A 19,520-nucleotide genomic window follows, 5' to 3' on the forward strand; every position below is an offset into this window, starting at 1 on the left:
AGAAAGGAACAAGGAAGCAGAAAGACAAAGGGCAGAACAGTATGGTCAGAGAATGAAGGAAAAGAGGAATAATTATAGGGAACAGGAAGTAATTGAGAAAGCAAGTCAAAGCGTACAGAGAACTTCTCAGGTGGTGAAAGGAGGCAATGAAAATGCAAAAATAAGGGTGTCTTTGTATCAATACAGAAGAAGAAACTGGTCTTACCAGCATGAGATGGAAACTGCTTGACAGCATTGTCCAGGGCAGGAGAACTTGGGAGAAGCTGAGATGCAGGAGAAGGCAAGGGAACTTGGCCGTGTGTCCCTTCTGTCATCAAGAAAAGGGGACTGGAGTCCTGGTTTCTGTGTCTCTGGTTTGTGTACGTTTCCACCTGATGCGCACCCACACGCAAATGAGGGATCAGGCAGCTTTTCCTGCTAAGACCTTGAAAATCAGGAATCGGGCCAAAAAAAGAATTAAAAGGCAGGAAAATAAGCCAGTGCTGATTTTTCTTTTCTTTGTCTGTCTCATGATGCTTGAGCTGCAGGATTTGGCAATATTAATGAAGTAATGCAAATCGTATAATGTTTCTTAAAACCTTTGCTATCCATCTAATTCACATTTCATTCACATTTTTGTTGATGTTTTGCATACTTACTTTCTGCCTAACAGTGAAAGCTTTAAGTAATATTTATGTGTCAGTGTGTTAAGAAAGAAAATAAACATAGTTTCCCATATTTTCAATGAGGCCCACAATATAAAAAGCCTTGAGCAAGAAACTCTATACTTTTAATAATGACTTAATCCTCTCAAAGTGCTTTAGAAGGCGGCAAGTGGAGATAATTTAACAAACTTTATGTATGTTCAGGAGCCAGCTAGCTAGAATGAAAGACAGAGAAGAAAGGCTTTGTGAGATCATTGCAATTTTGCTCCACCCAGGCAGAGAAGGGGACCTGGGGCTACCACGGAGCTGTTCTGCGCAACACTACGACATGCTGCAGTGTCCTTCTGCAGTGCCGTGGCTGTGTCGTGGCACAGAGATACCTTCCAGCTGGCTTCAGTGATGGAAACTGGTTAGAGTGACCCTTCAGGTGCACCCCTACCTTGTTTCTTTGTCAGGCTAAGTAGTCAAGGTGGCAGGCTTGGGAGGCTTAGCTGCAATCCTGAGTAAATGGCATCTGATAAATAAGTTAATCCTTTCAGAACTGGTTTGGGTGTCTCAGCCTGGCATATCCCCAAACCATATACACGAAAGGTTTTAATTCTGGCAAAAGCCATAGACCTGACTCAAAACCATGCCAACAAACTTGCTGTCAATATGTACGTTGGGTGTAAGTCAAGGGGACAGTGTAGACCACTCACTTCTAGAATTTGTCCCCAGTTTTCATTAAGTTTCAGAATGTTATGTAAAGTATTACTTAAATTCACTTTTAATCAGTATTGCCTATTTGCCCTCTTTTTATTACTGTGAGCATGGTATATTAAAAATACTCATTTGGGATGCTAATACTTTTTAAACACAAAGTGTTTAATCACAAGTAAAGGCAAAGAGATGGAAAATAGTGAGAGTCCTAGTCTTGGAAAGTATAAAAAATATAATTAATTTAGCTTTAGCAGTTTGTTTTTATATCCAGGATTAATGGGTATGTGCCACAAATTGTTTTCTGTTTGTGCCTTGCTTTCATACACCAAAACCAGGGATACAATATTTTCCTCTCTCATGAGAAATCCATTACTGTTCATAGGAAATCTGAGATATCATTGTGATGAATGCCATGAGAAACTAATTCTGGGTGCAGCATGGGCTTGGGAAGATTTGCACTAAATAGAGGAGTGTCCAGAAACTGTATAAGCAGGGCTGAACAACTGCCTTTTCTGTTAACTTTCATCCAACCCATGCACTAAATGAGGCGGGGATCCTGTGGAAAAAAATACTGAGCCCTCATGTAATTATAGACTGCACACAGTTAAAGACACATCCACACAAGGAGACAGAGCAGAAACTGTGCAAATGCAAACTAATTTCTTGCACCTCCTAGCATTTGAGTGCTTCACTTTGTAGAAAAGCTACGTGCAAAAGCTTTTCCATGTGACATGGTCTGGAGCTGCTGTACAGAAGTCTTTCTAAAGGTCCATTAGTTTCCTCAGAGGTTGTTTTACTTGACGGAAAATATACACATCCAGAGATACACATGTGTATGCACGAACATGTTTATGCCTATAGCTGTCATGAAGTAATGTTGCGGTGAGGGGTGATATAATTCACACACAGTGAGTCTAGGTTCCTCCACTGAGTTTCCTTCCCTCACTAAAGCACTGATCTTCACAGCTGAGGTGGATTGTGCAACAACATCACACATAGAGGAGTTTTGTTACTACAGTGGGAGAAGTAGCCAAGGGATCTGCAATTATGTGGATCAGGAACATAAACCTCTTACACAGGAATGCACAGGAGATCAGCTGCATTCCTGCAGTCCAGAGCCTGTGCTAACAGCAGAGAAATGCTCTAAAGCTCCTGAATTAGAGAAGCCTTTATTGCACTCCCAGTTTTGGTTTTGCTTAGCTTGTGTACTGGCGCAGCACAGAGGTAAAACACAGATGAAAACATCTCTGTTTACCATAGCTGTGGTGTTCATGCTGAAGTCTAATTTTTATGTCAATATTTTGACGTTTTCACTGCTGAATGTTTTAGCAGGCAAAGCTAAATACTCCAGGATCACAGACCGAGTTTTGGGAGGGAAAAATAACCAGAGAGAACAGTTTTCCTTTTTTTTCTTTATGTTCTTCAAAAGATAACAAAATAAATTACAGGTGAGAAGCCCTTAAAATACTGACTTTATTAAACTGCCTAAGTATAGATTTTTCTGCCTGGAAGATTTTCTGCTTTCACTCTTTGGATAGTAATTACTGACCAAGAAATGCCATATTTTAGTTTTGTTGCCAATAAAGTCAGTTTTCATTCTGCTAGCCACTTGGTGATAATTTTCAGAAGTTACTGTTCAGCTGTTGTTCTACTTTGTCAGAAAATGGTGCACCCACATTTCTTGTCAAAAAGCACATTTTTATTCAGAAGAGAGAAAAAGAAATGGATCCAGTTAACAAAGTTGGTAAAATAATGAAAAGAAAAAATATACAATACAGTAATTTTTCAGTGTGTAGTACCTTTTAAATACATTTATACACCCTGTAACAACCACATGATATTTGATCTGCATAAACAATACACAGATTTTTAGCTTAAAGAATCTTATGATTATTTCTTTTCATTATTTGATGTATCGTATGACAAATTCAGTCAATATATTCAGTAAGGAAACACAGTACCTACAGCACATCAAGGCTAAGAACATTAAAAGCTATTAAAAATATGTGACTGAAAAATCTCACAAAGAATAGTTTACTTCTTTTTCAGGGGGACAAAAGAGGTTTGTATCTATTGAAGTCGTTTAACACAAGATAGTTAAACTATACTCAGAATGGAAGTTTCTTTGTTGGTCTTAGTGCAACATGTGAAATTTACTATCAGTTAAAACTAAACCAAGACTGGGCATATATGCTAGAGTTTAACACAGACTCTTTTGCAACAACTAACTGTGTAAAACTAATAACTGGTTGTGTATCTCTAAATGTCTGCTTTCCTTCTCAGTTCTTTGGTGTATTACTACTTTGATGAGGATACCCTCTTGAATGCCCTTAAAAAATAAATAAACCACCAGCAGCAATATAGTCAAATAACCAAATGCATTCATTGCACTCAATATAATAAGGTAATTTTTAAAATTTGGGTGCTGGTGCTGATGTTTACACAGAAAATTGGTATTTCTATGCCTGGATGCTGGTTTGAGTAGCAAATATAGAACAGGAATCGCAAGTTTACATATAGCTTTTCAGTGTATTATACGTGATTTTAAATACAGTATAAAACAGCTTATAGGCTACTATCTCAACAGTTAATTTTAAGTTTGATATCCCCATAGCATTATACCTCCTTCAAGATTTACTGTATTTTGAACTGTCAGTAAAAGGCACTTGTGTAAGATGAAATCTCAGCACCACTGAAGATAAGACCAAAACTCACTGACTTCAACAGAGCCAAAAATTTTGTGTTTATAAGCTAAACTTGCTAGTTTGCTACATTGCACTGGTTTGCACAGTGTGCTTTACTTCCCTTGAGGATTATAGGAGCCTTGATTATCAGGAGGAGTTGCTTACACTGATCCAGCCACATTGGTTATTACAGGTTTTTGATTATCTTGCACTACAGAGAAAGCATCACACATTAAAAGTATACGTTCCATATTCTGTGCATGCTCACCCTCTTTACTAGGAGTTCACTGTAACTGTCTTTTGATTTCCAGAGAGTTTGGATAGGTAAGTGCAAAGTGATATTTATTGTTATGATTCATTGTTCATTTTACTTTAGTTTGCTACTTGCTCATTCAGAGAACATTATCATAATGATTCTTAGGAATAAATGTTGTGTCTATTCTCTTATTCATCCAAGTCTAAAATATAGTACCTAGATGAAAAGGTATTATCAAAATACATATTTAATCTATAAATTATTTCCAATCAATCATCAGTTTATAGGTCCATGTTAATGACTATAGTGGCAACAGCAACATATCTTCAAACTAAACAGGAACTAAATCTTAACCTAAATGTTCTGAATATATTTTGAGCAATGCTATACTATAATCTATAGCCTATACTATGCTGTTCTATGGTTTATATCTCAGAGTGCTGTATGTAAGACAGATAGCATTGTTACTAATTTACTGTTAGTCAAAAAGTACTTACAGAATGGTCAAATGAACCTTACAGAATGATATTTTATCATAAGTACAACACAGAAAAAGCAACTTGAGCAATGATGGTACATGGCTGTACATGTCAGTGTAGCTAACACTATTGCAGTTGGAATGGCAGGTCAGCAATGTATTGTCTTCTCTGATGCCCACTTTTGATTTCCTGTTTTCACAACAGGATGTTATCACTAAAGGAAGCATTTCTTTTCAGGATACTGTCCTTCCCAGAGTGGGAGTCTCTGGTGTTTAATAGACCAGAGACAAAGTAAAACCTGTTCCCAGGGCTTATTGTCATCTGTATACTTCATAGACCTGGACTAGCCTCTCTGGGTATAGCTAGTTGAAGAAGTGTTTTTACATGGACTATCATAAATGTGGAAAGAAAGTGGAATATGGTAACCTTAACTTTAGCTCATATTCCCTGAATTTTAATTGCTCAGATAAATGGCAATTCAAATGTCATACAAAGCAAGGAATGCAAGAACCCTGAAATCCTAAAAAAAGATTAATTGTACATTTGTAAGAGTGTAACTGAGTTAACTTGTAATCAGCTTTAGTGACTTCTCTTGCTTTCACAATTAGGAACTCTGAAATAGATTTTGATCTTCAATGAACCTCTTGAATAAAATTCTGCCTCAGTCATTATCATAGATGCAATCTGAAATGGAAATAAAATGAAAAAATATTAGTATTATATAGTATTTCAACTCAAGAATAAAGTTATTTGGTGTAACTGAATACTGTTATTGTATTGTTTGAAATGTTCAACATACCATCACCAATGTCATCGTAAATCTCTCCATCACTGTAAGTTAAAAAAAAGAAAAATAATGTATGTAAAAAGTTGAGACATCAGACCATAGAATCACAGAATGATTTGGGTTGATATTATTACTTGCATGCAGATAAAAGATAGCATACTAGTATGGTGCAAACATGCCATGAAGTAATTAATTAGCTAATTAGGAAAGTGCAATCTTTGTGGTAACAGTACTGTGTTGAACAAGATGGTCATGTCAAAAGATTTTCAGTAGAGGGTAGAGTTGTATACATTTCTAACATGCAAGGCTTTTTTCAGTAAAAGTTTTTTGATTGAGCTTTTAAGTAGCTATTCTAACAGACTCATAGAGATACTGCCATAAAACAATTTAATGCTTACTGATTTTTTTTTAAAATGAAAACCAGAAAAGATGAGCAAAAAATATCATTATGCCCTTGAAATTCTTATTTGTTTCTGTATTTGGCAATGCCATAATGGTTTTGGAGTAGCAGCTATTTAATTAATGAATTTAGGTAATGTTGATAAATGATACATGCTCTGTGAATTTTTACAATATGTCACTTAGATACGTGAATAGGCCCATGGAAGCCAATAAGGCTATTTATACATATAAGAAATGTGTGTATAAGTGTTTGCAGGCCTGAATTCTAAAAGTGACATCTGATTTGATGCTTAAGGGGCTAACATAAAGCCCATTGAAGGAAATGGAAAGACTTTGCTTGGTGAGAGTTTTGAATTAGAATCTAAGTGCTGAACTCCATGCAGTTATTTGGAGCAGCACCGAGCCAAATCTGCTCAATCCCTATGAGACTGAAATAATATTAAACCTAAAAAAAATTGGTCCATGTTAGTTAAACAGTTTAAAATGGAATCAATACACTTAATCCCAGTAACGTACCATTCAGTAATAGATTCTAGTACTAATAATGTTTAATTTGTGTAATTTTTCGTGATTTAAAACAGAGTTTATGGTTAAGCAACAAGGAATGGAGCCCTGGAAAATTTCCAACATGGATGTGTGTGACTAATTCTTGAAAAATCTAAACTCCATTAAAAGAAGTTAATTTGCAGGACTAGAATGACATACTAAAATAACTATGTTCCACTTCTATTTAACAAACAGTTTAAAACAAAATTGAGTGTTACAACAATTTTTTTCAAATAGATAACTTTGTACTTACTTCTGAACTAAATCACTTCTCAGAACATAGCCATCTGTAAAATTGAAATATATTTGTATTTAATTAAATATTCATGTTATTCCATTGCTAGAAGTAGTGAAATACAGTTTTTCTCTTTTAGATGTTTCAGACAGAAAGACGTAATAGGTGGATAACAATGAAAAATAGGTATATACTTGTATATACTCAAGTATATACTTGAGGAAAATTATGCTATGTCCAATTTTAGTTTTAATCATTATTTGCTGTTTAACATATCTACGCCTTAGATAAGGAATCACAATACTACAGAATCTCCAAAATCAGTTAGGTGACTATTGTGCCAGGTACCTCACGTATTCATCAAATCTCATTTGTCTTGTTTTGTTGGAGTAGTTTCCATTGTGTACAAAATTAGTGCTGAAAGGAGGAAATAGTAATACAGTTTGTGTGAGATTAGGTTTTCATCTTCTATTTTAGTTTCCTGGTTGCATGAGAGAGGTATGAAATAATAGCCATTAACACAAAATAAAGTACAGTTCATGAATTATAGCACAAAAATGTGGTATAATAATAACCACATATTATTTATAATATTAAAAACCAGAAATATGCATATAGGACAAAATGTCTTTCAAGATGTATACACCAATTAATCATTAAATGTATTATATTGATAAGAGCTCTTTATGTAGATAATGGATATACCTTAGAAAAGCTGCTCACTAGTGAAATATTTTATTACCTTGCTGCAATACTAATTAAATCAGATAAAACTGCATATATTCTTCAATATATCTAACATCTTGAAAAAAATGCTTGCTAACTTTGGTAAAAGATATCTACAGAAATATTTGTCAGTTGGTGTAACATGCGAGCAAAGAGAAAGCTGCAACAGTAATTACATATTTAGGACATATCACAAAATTAGGACAATGCTAAAATGAGAAATGTGATCTTGTGTTATATTTGAAATTATTATATAAGTTTCTTTCTTTTATTCATTAGGAGGCTTACGTGGTCACACTAAAATGTCAGGTTTTTAGTCGTTCATACAATATTCATAGGTTTTAGAATAAATTTGTTAGCCTGACTTGTAAATTTCCTTTAATTCCTGGAGGCGATACTGTTCCATGTACTTAGAAAAACCATTATATAGTATAGAAAGTATCAGTTTTCTGATAATCTATCTTGTGGCAATCCTTCAAGTCAGTCCAGCTGAATCTCCAGATCCTTAAGGAATTTTTCTTTTCCAATACACAAGACATAAAAGTCTCTTAAGTCTGTCTTTTTTTTTCTTTTAATATAAATGCACAGTAATGTCCAGATAATCTCATATTTTGTGTTAAGCCTTTTTCACATCCAAGCCCTAATTTTGTTCTAACTGAAATCACACTTTTGAAGATATTTACTAGTACAGGAAACCTTCCCTTGCAAACTGGCATCAGTCACAATGAGCTAGTACTGTTCCCAAAAGCTGTCATATTGGCAGTCTTTGAATGGCCAGTGTGAAATGTCCTATGATTCCTGTATGGAATATTAAAAAATTATCTGGCAAGACTAATATACCCAATAGTCCTGCAAATTGTAATAAATAACTAATTCTTATATACGGCTTTTCTTCATAAAGAAATATTTGCATAATTCCTTTTAACTTGGTGTATTTCCACCTTAAAATAGGTAGATATCAGATAGTGCTATAAATCTCAAATGTAAGTAAGGGTGGTTTTTTTTCCCAGAATATGCTATATATAAAGTAGATTAGCAATTTGCTATGTGAAGGCTGTAATGCATTAAAGACATTGCCTTTTAAGGAAAACCTCTGTCTTGTGCTAGACCTGAAGGTTCCCTAGAAAGCCATTAATTCTATGTGATCATATTTTATCTGACACTTATCTGCACTACCTTCTGTTTAAGACTGGACACCTAGCCAGGATGAAGCTACAGATAAAGTGTTCTTCAAACAACTGGGACAAGTTTCATGATTGTTTGCCCTTGTTCTCGTGGGGGACCTCACCCTACCAGATGTCTCCTGGAAGTGGAACACAGCAAAGAAGAAACAATCCAGGAGGTTCTTGGAGAGTATGAAAGATAACTTCCTGACCCAGCTGGTGAGTGAGCCAACTAGGGGGGATGCCTGGCTAGACTTGCTGTTCCAAACAGAGAAGTACTGGTGAGTGATGGTTGGAGCCATTTTTGGGAAAACAATCACAAAATGATAGAATTTTCAGTCCTTGGAGAAGTCAGGAAGGTCAACGAAATCTCCACCTTAGACTTCCAGAGGGCTGACTTCAGCCTATTTAGGACACCGGTTGGCACAATTCCTTGGGAAACATTACTGAAGGTCAAAGAGGTCCGGGAAGGCTGGACACTCTTCAAGAATGAAATCCTTAAGGTGCAGGAGTGGCAGCCCCTATGTGGCAAAAATAAAACTGCTGGGGAAGAGACCAGCTTGGCTGAACACTGGAATGTTCCAGATACTGCTGGAACTCAGGGTAAAAAAAAAGAATCTATCACCTGTGGAAGAAGGAACTGTCACTCCAGGAAAAATACAAGGATGTTGTTAGGTTGTATAGAAAGGAAGTTTGAAAGGCAAAAACACAGATGGAACTAAATCTGGCCACTGCCACCAAAGAGAATAAAAAGTGCTTTTTCAAATATATTAACAATAAAAGAAGGGCCAAAGAGAGCCTCTGTCCTCTGCTGGATACTGGGTGAAACCTAGTGATTGAGGATTAGGACAAGGCTGAGGTACTTAATACTGCCTTTGCCTCAGTCTTTAATAGTCACACAGCCATCCCCAGGGTACTCGGTTCCCTGAACTGGATGACAGAGACAGGGAGCTGATTCAAGTGCCCATAATTCAGGAAGAAATGGTTAGTAACCTCCTGCTTCACTTAGACATGCACAAGTCTATGGGGCCAGATGGGTTCCACCCAAAAGTGCTGGCAGAGGACCTTGCTAAGCCACTCCTCATCATCTATCAGCAGTCCTGTTCTAGTGGGCAGGTCCCAGGGATTGGAGGTTGGCCAACATGACACCTCTCTACAAAAAGGGCAGGAAGGAACCCTGGAAACTACAGGCCTGTCGGCCTGAGCTCTGTGCTGGGGAAGATCATGCAGCAGATAATCCTGAGTGAGGTCATAAAGCATGTGTGGGAAAACAGAGGGATCAGGCCCAGTCAGCATGGGTTCATGAAGGGCAAGTCTTGCTTGACCAAACTGATCTCCTTCTACAATAAGGTGACCTGCCTGGTTGATGAGGGAAAGGCTGTGGATGTTGTGTATTTGGATTTAAGTAAAGCACTTGATGTTGTCTCCCACAGCATTCTCCTGGAGAAATTGGCTGCTCATGGCCTGGATAGGAGGATTCTTTGCTGGGTTGGAAACTGGCTGGATGGCTGAGTCCAAGAGTGGTGGTGAATGGTGTCACATTTAGTTGGCAGTCGGTCACTAGTGATGTCCTTCAGGGCTCGGTGTTAGGCCCAGTGCTGTTTAATATGTTTAGTGATGATCTAGATGAGGGCATCCAGTGCACCCTCAGTAAATGTGCAGATGACACCAAGATAGGTGAGAGTGTTGATCTTCTGAAGGATATGGAAGCTCTGCAGAGGGATCTGGACAGGCTGGATCAATGGGCTGTGGACAGTGGTATGAGGTTCAACAAGGTAAAGTTCTGTGTCCTGCATTTGGGTCACAACAACCCCATGCAATGATACAGGCTTGTGGCACAGTGGCTGGAAAGCTGCTCGGTAGAAAAGGACATGGGGGTGCTGACTGACAGAGCTGAACATGATCCAGCTTGTGCCCAGGCAGCCAAGGTAGCCAAGAGCATCCTGGCCTGTATCAGCAATGGTGTGGCCAGGAGGGCCAGGACAATGATCATCCCCCTGTACTGGGCACTGGTGATGCTGCACCTCGAATTCTGTGTTCAATTTCGCACCCTTCACTACAAGAGAGACATTGAGGTACTGGAGTGGGTCCAGGGAAGAGCAACAGAGCTGGTGAAGGGTCTGTAGCACAAGAATTCATGTGCAAGAAATTAACAAAAACATCTTTAATTGTTGATTTTCAGTCTATTTGAATTTCAAAAGGTAAAATCATATCTTTAAGGTATGAGAAACTAGTGCAACTAGAGAAAATAACTGAAACTGTCAGGCACTTAACTAAAGTAGGATTCAAACTTCACTAATGAATGTGAAAACTGACAAGAGATCTATTCAGAGGTTTCCAGGGAGGATATTTTTATTTGTTTTGCTCTTTTATGCATGGCAAAGCAGTCACTCTTACTGTTTGAAAGGCTTTGAAGACTGTGAGGGAAACAGCTGACATGAACTACTTTCTACTTTGTTATTAGCTTGATTCAAAAAAATGCAGCAGTGAAATCTGCACTTTAGGATGTGGCTACACTAGTGTAGCCCATATTTTGAAAAAACATTATGTGTTGTCATGCAAGAAATTCTCCCTCACCCTGCAGGCCTGCCAAGAAGAAGGCTATAATCCAGATTGTAACTATGAGTACAAAGCAGGGAAAAATAGCAGGAAAGTGACTGTATCTCCTTGAGAGGTATATAGCATTGGACAGTCATCTACACTGGTCAAAGGTAAAAAGTAAAGTGAGCAGAAAAATGCTTCTCCTTTGGATGCAGTCTTCCTACACAGTGGATTTTCATTAGGAGATTTGAAAAATAACAGAAACACATTAATAAATTGAAAATAGTAGTAAATAGTCCAAAGTTCTTCAAAAATGCAAAAAAACTTCTGCCAGTGCAGGCCTCAGACAAGGGTTTCAAAGAAAAACTGGACGACCTTGTGCAGCTCCCCAGACAAGCAGGCATGCCTTGAACCAGCTAGGGGATGGAGGAAAGACTCCTAAGCAGTTTCCCACACAGCCTCTTGGAAAGATTAAGCTTCCAAAGCAAGAATATTGTTACTGATGTTCCCTTGGCTGCAATCAATGGGCAAATGTTTCCCAGAGGTGCAGCAAGGATTTTACTTTTACTAGTTTCTGTGGGGTGTTATAGCTATGCTCTTTTTGGCAAATAGAGACAGAAGCAACCAAATCATCTGCTAATCTCAGCTGATGCAAAGCAGGATTTACATAACTAAGCTGTACTTTTTCTCTCATTTGGTATATCTTGTCTGTTGGAATTTTAATTGCTTTAAGACAATCCTGTCTTAAAATAATAAAAATAACAAGAATTTGCCTCTTGTCAACCACCAGGCAAAGAAAAGGACAAATACTAGACTCTGCTTTAGTATGGCAGGGTAGAGAATTTTTTACGCAACTTGACTCAATCATTCTCTGATAATTTGATTTATACTACAGCTTTGTAATAAAACTTACATTTTCCTTCTCCATTCCTGCACAGGACCTTGGTATCATCTGTACTTTCTATAATTTCAAGAGACTCCCCTGGTTTAACTGGTAAGTCTTTAGATCCCCATCTTCTCTGGGGCAAATCCTGGACTGCTGTGGTAGAGTACATAACTTTAATTTCACCTTCAAACTGCAAAAAGAAAATAAGAGATGCTGATTAAAAAATGATCTACATAAAGCTTATAATCATGCATTTCTTAGAACAATATATTCCCACTTATTAGTTAATTTTCAAAAATAACGCAAAAGATTGTTTATGCTGTGTATCATGTGCCCATGCTTGCATTTGGACTTATAAATACTCAGATAACTATTTTTACAAATGCTAATACTTTACATTTGAAGGCAAAATAGTTGATTACTGGCAAATTAAGGGATGCAAATTAGAGGATACAATACAGATATTTTAGTATTTATATTTATGTGAACAAAACTTACTTTGAACTTTTTTCTGAACTGTTTCTCTTCTCTTTCCATATTTTTAAACTTTTGTGCATCTTTTTCATCTGATTTGTATTTTACAAGCCTTGCTGATTTTGATGAACTAAAACAAAAGTTTACAAATAAAAACTAAATTAACAATACATCTGAGGTATTAACAAACTTTTTGATAATTTTAGTGAAAATGCATTTGCCTTCAGGCGTGTTTCACATGTTTTTGCTGCTCTGCAAAACCAATACAGATAATGCAATACAGACTTGATTTCAAAAGAAATAAAAAGTTGGGGTTGTCTTTCTTAGTATTCTCTTTTAGTGAGTTCTGATGTTAATATATCTATCACATAAGTGAATATGGAAAATTATTTGACATTTCTAGCTGCTACATCAATAAGAACTTTAAATCTACCAAAAATAGTTTAGGTAGATTATACCCATCACTTTAAAATCTCTAGGCAAGGCGCAAATTTTGTGAAGTCTATGTATCTTTGGAGAATAGCCTGAATAATGCATGTCCCACTGTGGAGGCAGCTGGAACCTCGTGGCCTTTCGTACAGTAGCTGTGTTAGTTCTATGAGTCCATACACGACCTTGCTACACAAGGGGATCTGCATTACGTGACCCATTTCAAGTTCAGTTGGTTTTTCCACATCCCCAGTACTGTTGACTTATGCCAGTGAGCATGGAAGGGTTTTGTGCCCTAACTCCTGATGCCATACATGGGAGTTCAAAGTCTGACCCTACTTTTTGATCCTTCCTGATCTCTTCAGGAGTTGCAGATGACAGTTTCACTGATAATGAATGTATGACTGTGTGTGAACTAACCTACATTTAGCTTAGGAAGGCTATGTCTTTTCCTTTGTGTACAGCATTCAAAGAGCTATCTCTGTTTTAATGCCTCCAGACTAGCTTATTGTGGTGCACACTTTAGCTCCACCTGAACGGAGTTAGTACAACAGAATGTGACATGTTGCAGCCATCTTCATAGATGCATCTGTACTCATAACACATCTGTGCTCCAGAGATGGCCATAACTTCCTGATACAGGGATAGAAGTTCTCCAAGCTGAACTTTACACTGCTATATGTGTTTCATACCTATAACAGCTGTCTGCTTTTCTCTTAAAATATTGCAGCAGCTGGAATCAAGTACTTATCATATCAGTCCCCAAATTCTGATAAGAAAAGAACTACATGCAGAAAATCTACAACAAAGTACTGTTAGGCCATGTATTCATTTCTACCTTTTGTCCATCAGGGACTAAATTTGTTGAAATTCAATGCATGCTTTTTTTTTTCTGTAGTCTAATTATTATTTCACTCTGAAATGGAAGCAGGGAATATTCAACTTCCATTGTCAACAGTAGAGTCATGAGAATTAAACTTAACACCAAATAAAGCACACATTAGTAGCAATGTGCCTGTAGTAAATACTTAGAAAATGTTTTTCAGTGTTTTACAGATTTCTAATCAGGGGAGAGATTTCCATTTTCTTTTGCTTGAGGTCAGGCAGGGGAGGAGAGAAGTCTGAAGGATCTACGTCATCATAAACATCATTGTCTCCACAATCTGAAACAAAAGTTTTAAAAGAATGGAAAATCATTATGCAATCCTTGAGTAGTGAATATATTGTGTTACAATCTATGTCACTGTAACCATTTACTCTCCATAGTAACTGTGGCTTCTCTGTTTTGCACAATGTACTGTGAAAAACATACACCAGCTAACCTTTTCAGAAGACTCTTTGTTAATAATAATAGGTATTCACTGATATTTTAATCTTTTGATGCTGAGGCAAGTTTTAGCACATGTTGGCTAATTTAATAGCCTTTAATCTTCATTTTAATGAGTCCATTTCCCATTGTATTGCATCAAAGTATATTTTTGGAGTTTGATTTTAATGTACACACAGGCACTTCTATAGCACTGTGGTCAATGCAATGTTGCTTAGCAGTGGATATAAGTCACATGTATATTAGGGTTTAGACCATCTTGCAATGCCAAAGCAGTGAACTCTTACCCAAGAATATACTTTGAATCACATTCAACATATTTGTAAAGAGGAAGCAATTGTTGAACTCATCAAATCAATGGCTAGAAAAATCACAGTGGGAAATAAAAGGTTTAGAACTCAGGTCTAGAAAAAGCCTCAAAAATTGTAAGAACTTGCTTTTCATTTCAAGGCTGAGTTGATATTTGTGAATATATATTCTCTCACAAAGACACTGTAAGTGATAAAAATAGCAACAAGCATCCCTTTTTGCTTTTGAAGTCTTGCAGTAAGTACTTCTTTCCAAAACTAGCTGTTAATACTAACGTCAAATAAAACAAAATAGTGTAAATCTCACATAGAAAAATCTCAGCTTCTTAAAAAAATTACATTAAATTGTTTTCCAGAGAGCTTGCAATGTATATGTATCTCTTTGTCTGCAGACAAATCGGTCACAATATTTGAAATTTGTTTACTGGAACTGGCTAAGCAATGGGAAATCCTGTTTCCTTCCTTGAATGTATTTTTGTGACCAGCATAATACAGAGTAATGTATACAAAAAAAAAAAAAAAAAAAAGATTGAGAATCAATATGAAGACTGAACAATAGGCTGTTAATTACCTTTTCCAAACTGCTTTGTTGAAGGAGGCATGCTGTAAAAAAAGGTGCTCATTAACTATTTATATCACATTAACAGGCTTTTGCATCATTTAAGTAATTTGAAAAACTTTCAACAAGGGCTCCAAGTAATCTCCAGACATTTTGAAGCTCTGCTGACACCAGAAATACTTGTGGACTAAACGGATTTTTACCACTAAATCAAAGGAAAATTGTTCAGAACTGAATGAGAGAAGATAGTGGTAAAACTAACAGTTGCTTATCTAACCTGTAGGCAAGATAGGTAAAAGACAATCTTTGCATTATTCTGTTGAACACAGTATTCTTAAAATTTGGATTATGGCACTAGGTTTGCCAGTTTGTCTCAGATACATTGGACTGGTGAGCAAAGTACATTTAAACTGAGGATACAGAAAACTTACATCACCAGAGTGGCACAAAGATGATGCATTATTTTGGCACTCTTCACCAGAAAAAAAAAAAAAAAAAAGGCAATTTTAATTACCAGACTTATGCAACAAATGCAGCTTATTAAGCAAATAGCTATATTATAGAGGTGAAAAGAAAGGAGGTCAGTGGTTTGGCAGAAAAGTATCATCCTGAGCTGCAATTTGATGCATGATTCATTAGGTTGCTGTAAGAACATGTTAGTTGCATGTGATCAAATTTTTTTAATTAGTTAATGTGCACTGTGATTTCCTGGCAGACTCTTACAACAAATTTCCATTATCTTCTGCCACATTGACTTTGGTTGGTTTTTCTCGTACACTTTTCTTTTTGTCATCTTTGACTTTTAGCCTCTTCAAGATTCCCCAGGACCAGATACCATTCTTATCTTCATCCTGCGATACAGACCTTTGGAGTATGGATGCAATTATCACAATGTAAAATGTAACAGTCTGTTTAAAAGGTCCAGTTTAAATTCTCCATTGATGCACATAATTCTCAATAATGGCAACGGTGTCTATACCACAAGGTGAGGACCCTTACCTAAATGCTAAACACTAAAATGCTGAACTATAAATATATATATCATTTGTAGATATTGAGATGTATTTGTAGGTTTAAATATTAATCTAGTGGCTTACTGTTTTCATGCTGTTACTCCAAAAGCTAGCATTTTACTTTGTTGATCTCACTTCAGAGCTATTCTGTCTAGTTGGGAATTCATGGATTTTCATGACTGCAGCTGCTTTTGCTGACATATCAAAAATAATTACAAAACAAAACCACTCCAAAAGAGCCAAAGAGCCCTTTGCTTCAGGAACCCATCCTGATATATATCCAGCAATATATATATTGCTGATCATTCCAATACTTGTTATTTATTATTCCTAATTAAAAAATACTAAAAACTGAAATGAAAACACTCTGCTAAAGAAGCAAAATGATACAAAAACATACCTGGTTGCAGCATCTTCATCATTAATCCCATCATAAATATCTTTATCAGAAGGAGGAGGTGGGAACATACCTTTAACAGATCAAACATGAATTAATGTATTATATTAAATGCTGATGAATAGGGTATTCATTACTGGCCTCTTTAGTATGTCAGATGTGTGTGCGCCTTGTTCAGCCTTCTTCTAAATGGAATCTTTTTGTAAACCAGTACAGCCCATTTATTAAAACAGTGATTTAGACTTTTGCCAGTTAGGAATGCCATTCACAGCATTTAGATGTGCTACTGCCAATCACAACAGTAGGTGTTGTGAATACTGAAAACAAATGCATTTACACTGTATTCCATGAAGTTCTAAATGGCTAATTTTGGCCCAGTCCTTATGATGACTGATGGCTTTTACCTTTTTGTGTGTGACACGAGTGATGATGGAAGATGTCAGACGAACACTTTCAACAACTGACATCTTGGGCTCACCCACAGAAGAAAGAGGCAAATGCAGTGTAAGCTCCCCATTTTGGTCTCTGTTTTTTTTTTTTGGTCTTCGGACCTTTCAGCCCCACCTCCATCAGTGCAGGGTTAGCTCATTTTCCATGTCCAGTTCTAGCCTCTGGCCAGATAATCACTGAAACCTGTACTTAGCTGGCAGCAACTTCATTCAGCACTGCCAGGGGATGCTTCTGCCATGACTTGTATCTAAACTTTATGCTGAGAAGATGAGCTGTGCTCTTGTGATCAACAGAGAATCCTCTGAAAATTCATGTGCTACCAAAGGGGAAACTGTTTGAAGGTGCATTCTTGACAGTGTGAAACAGCTGCAGTCATACCAGTTAGGACTCCAGAGTATCAGTGAAACTGAAGTTCAAAGCAAAATTCAGCTTTAATTGGCAGTATTACTGGCTATTTCAGAACTAAATTTCTCCTGCACAAAAGCTCTTGCTCATGTTAATATTTTGCCAATTATGTATGTGCTGTTTTGTAGGATGATTTACCTTTACAAAAAGAAATTAGTTTTGTCATCTTCTGGCATGCTTCTGATTCACAGTATCTGAATCTAGCCAAGTTCCCATACGTGGAAAGAAAGTGAATTTAGCCACTATACTTGCTTATTTGTTGCCGGTTAGCTAATATTTAGCATGGTTATGTATATTTACTGTCTTATTTGGAAAGTGCAGATTTGAAGGTAAGCGGTATGCAGAAACCACTCCTCCTCAAAAGTGTATGTAGAACTTACTTCCAGATCCACTTTGGCCAGCACTGTTACTGGAAAAGCAAGTGAGAGACATTTTAGAGAAAAACAGTCATCCTTTGGAAAACGAAAAACCCCTGATCACCCACTGCTTCTCAGCATTTTGGCACTCATCTACATTGCCAGTTGAACGCTACAGGTTCTGCACTGGAAGCTCAGGCATGCTTGTGTGTTCTATATAGGCAACAACTAAATGTGCCAGTTCTTTTTCTCTCTCTGTTTTCACCACATGCACACCAGTTTCTTACAGTCAAATGCTGGTTGCATTCTCACTAATGCTAAAGAAAAGGCGCTGTCTAATTCGTAAGTAAACTAGCTCTTAGATGAGGAAAGATTAAGTAGGTTCAGGTAAAGTGGGAAAAAATACTGCTCTTTTTCTTGGAAATAATTATTTACAAATCAGAAAAGAGTATTATAAAATCTCATTCACAGTAAATCAAAGGAGAATGAGAGACAGTTAATGATACCATGTTTAGTTAATGTAAAAGTATTTTATGAGTAAATCTGTGAAGCAAATTCTCTATTTGCATAAATCAAAGCAGATATTTCAAGCTAATGAAGGTGTGCATTTTCATACCAGCAGAACATTTGGTCCTAATTGTTAGTAATTGTTAGCAACTGTTAGCAATTTCCAATAAAGTGTCATTTTCAAGGAAATGCAAATTGATGTCTACAGCTATAGTGATTTAATATATTTAGAACATATTTTATATTCTTGTTGCTGTCTTCAAACTAAAGTACAAAATAAGACTTAGGATCATAAGATATTTCATGTTGGAAAGGATCTCAGGAACTCATGAAGTCAAACTTGATGGGGATAAAAATATAATTTGACTGAACACTGCAGAGTGCATCCACATCCACATCCACATCCACATCATTTAGAATAATCCCTTATAGGGGATTTTCTTGAGAGGAAATGTTAAACAAATAATGCTCAACTAGCTTTCACTGGGTGATGCTTTACCTCTAACTCCATGTTTCTAACATTTCAAGGATTCCATATTAGCCCAGTATTCCAACAGTAACTGAAAAAACCTGGTAGTTACACAGTAGCTGACATTATTTCCAGGTCAGAGCCTTTCTCAAACTTTTACATATTTTGTTGAACTCTTGTGCCAAGAACTCCTAAAATACAACAGCCTTAGTAGTCACTAGGAATATTTTGGAATATTAACAATACTATTTGATCAATAGGCTTTTTTTAGGATGGCATTCTTACAGTGCTTTCAAAACATGCTAATGTATGTCAGACCTTCCAACAACTCATGCTTATGAACTGAACAGAATGCTATTCATCACTAGAGAAGATAAAAATGGCAAAATACATCTTAAAGGATTTCATGAATCTGAGCCATTCATTCATCCTTCCAAGTTCCTTACACTGTTACTTTAGTGTATAACAGTGTGAATATTCTTGTTTGCTTTTGGATTCAATATATTTTCTAAATTCCTTGCATTGAGGTGGTTAATTGTAATGCTTGCCATAGTGAAATTGGCTGGCCAAAGATACTTCTGCAATGAAATACCTAATGCTCAGTTTTTCCTAAAACCTGGAACAACTAAAGCAACACTTCTGGTTAGGTTACAATGCCATGAGACCAATGTGCAGGGAGGAAAACTGATACTGAGCAACCTGGGAAAATATCAGACATGAAACTATATTGGCTGCTGAAAGAACGCCAGCCTGAAGTCAGATCTGATTTGTAATCCTG

The 19,520-nt window shown here is 36.6% G+C and overlaps 1 protein-coding gene and 1 long non-coding RNA gene across 2 annotated transcripts in view; one reads left to right on the forward strand and one right to left on the reverse strand.

The window, feature by feature from the left end:
• Nucleotides 1-2,670: 2,670 nt before the first annotated feature.
• On the forward strand, nucleotides 2,671-16,395 carry LOC130611997 (uncharacterized). The gene is made up of 3 exons (XR_008975366.1): nucleotides 2,671-2,791; nucleotides 8,647-8,840; nucleotides 16,299-16,395. It is a non-coding gene; the product is annotated as an uncharacterized LOC130611997 (long non-coding RNA).
• The window catches only part of FYB1 (FYN binding protein 1), a 46,618-nt gene continuing 32,287 nt past the window's right edge, over nucleotides 5,190-19,520 (reverse strand). Inside the window, 9 exon segments of the mRNA XM_057433268.1 lie at nucleotides 5,190-5,446; nucleotides 5,562-5,593; nucleotides 6,751-6,784; nucleotides 12,076-12,238; nucleotides 12,547-12,652; nucleotides 14,006-14,114; nucleotides 15,158-15,189; nucleotides 16,559-16,628; nucleotides 17,791-17,819. Of these exon segments, the coding sequence (XP_057289251.1) occupies nucleotides 5,424-5,446; nucleotides 5,562-5,593; nucleotides 6,751-6,784; nucleotides 12,076-12,238; nucleotides 12,547-12,652; nucleotides 14,006-14,114; nucleotides 15,158-15,189; nucleotides 16,559-16,628; nucleotides 17,791-17,819 (598 nt within the window). The 3' untranslated portion in view covers nucleotides 5,190-5,423.

The sequence above is a fragment of the Pezoporus wallicus genome, unplaced genomic scaffold (assembly GCF_028554395.1).
Source record: "Pezoporus wallicus isolate ANWC-B61680 ecotype Strahan unplaced genomic scaffold, APGP_CSIRO_Pwel_v1 contig_5601, whole genome shotgun sequence".
Classification (NCBI taxonomy): Eukaryota; Metazoa; Chordata; class Aves; order Psittaciformes; family Psittacidae; genus Pezoporus; species Pezoporus wallicus.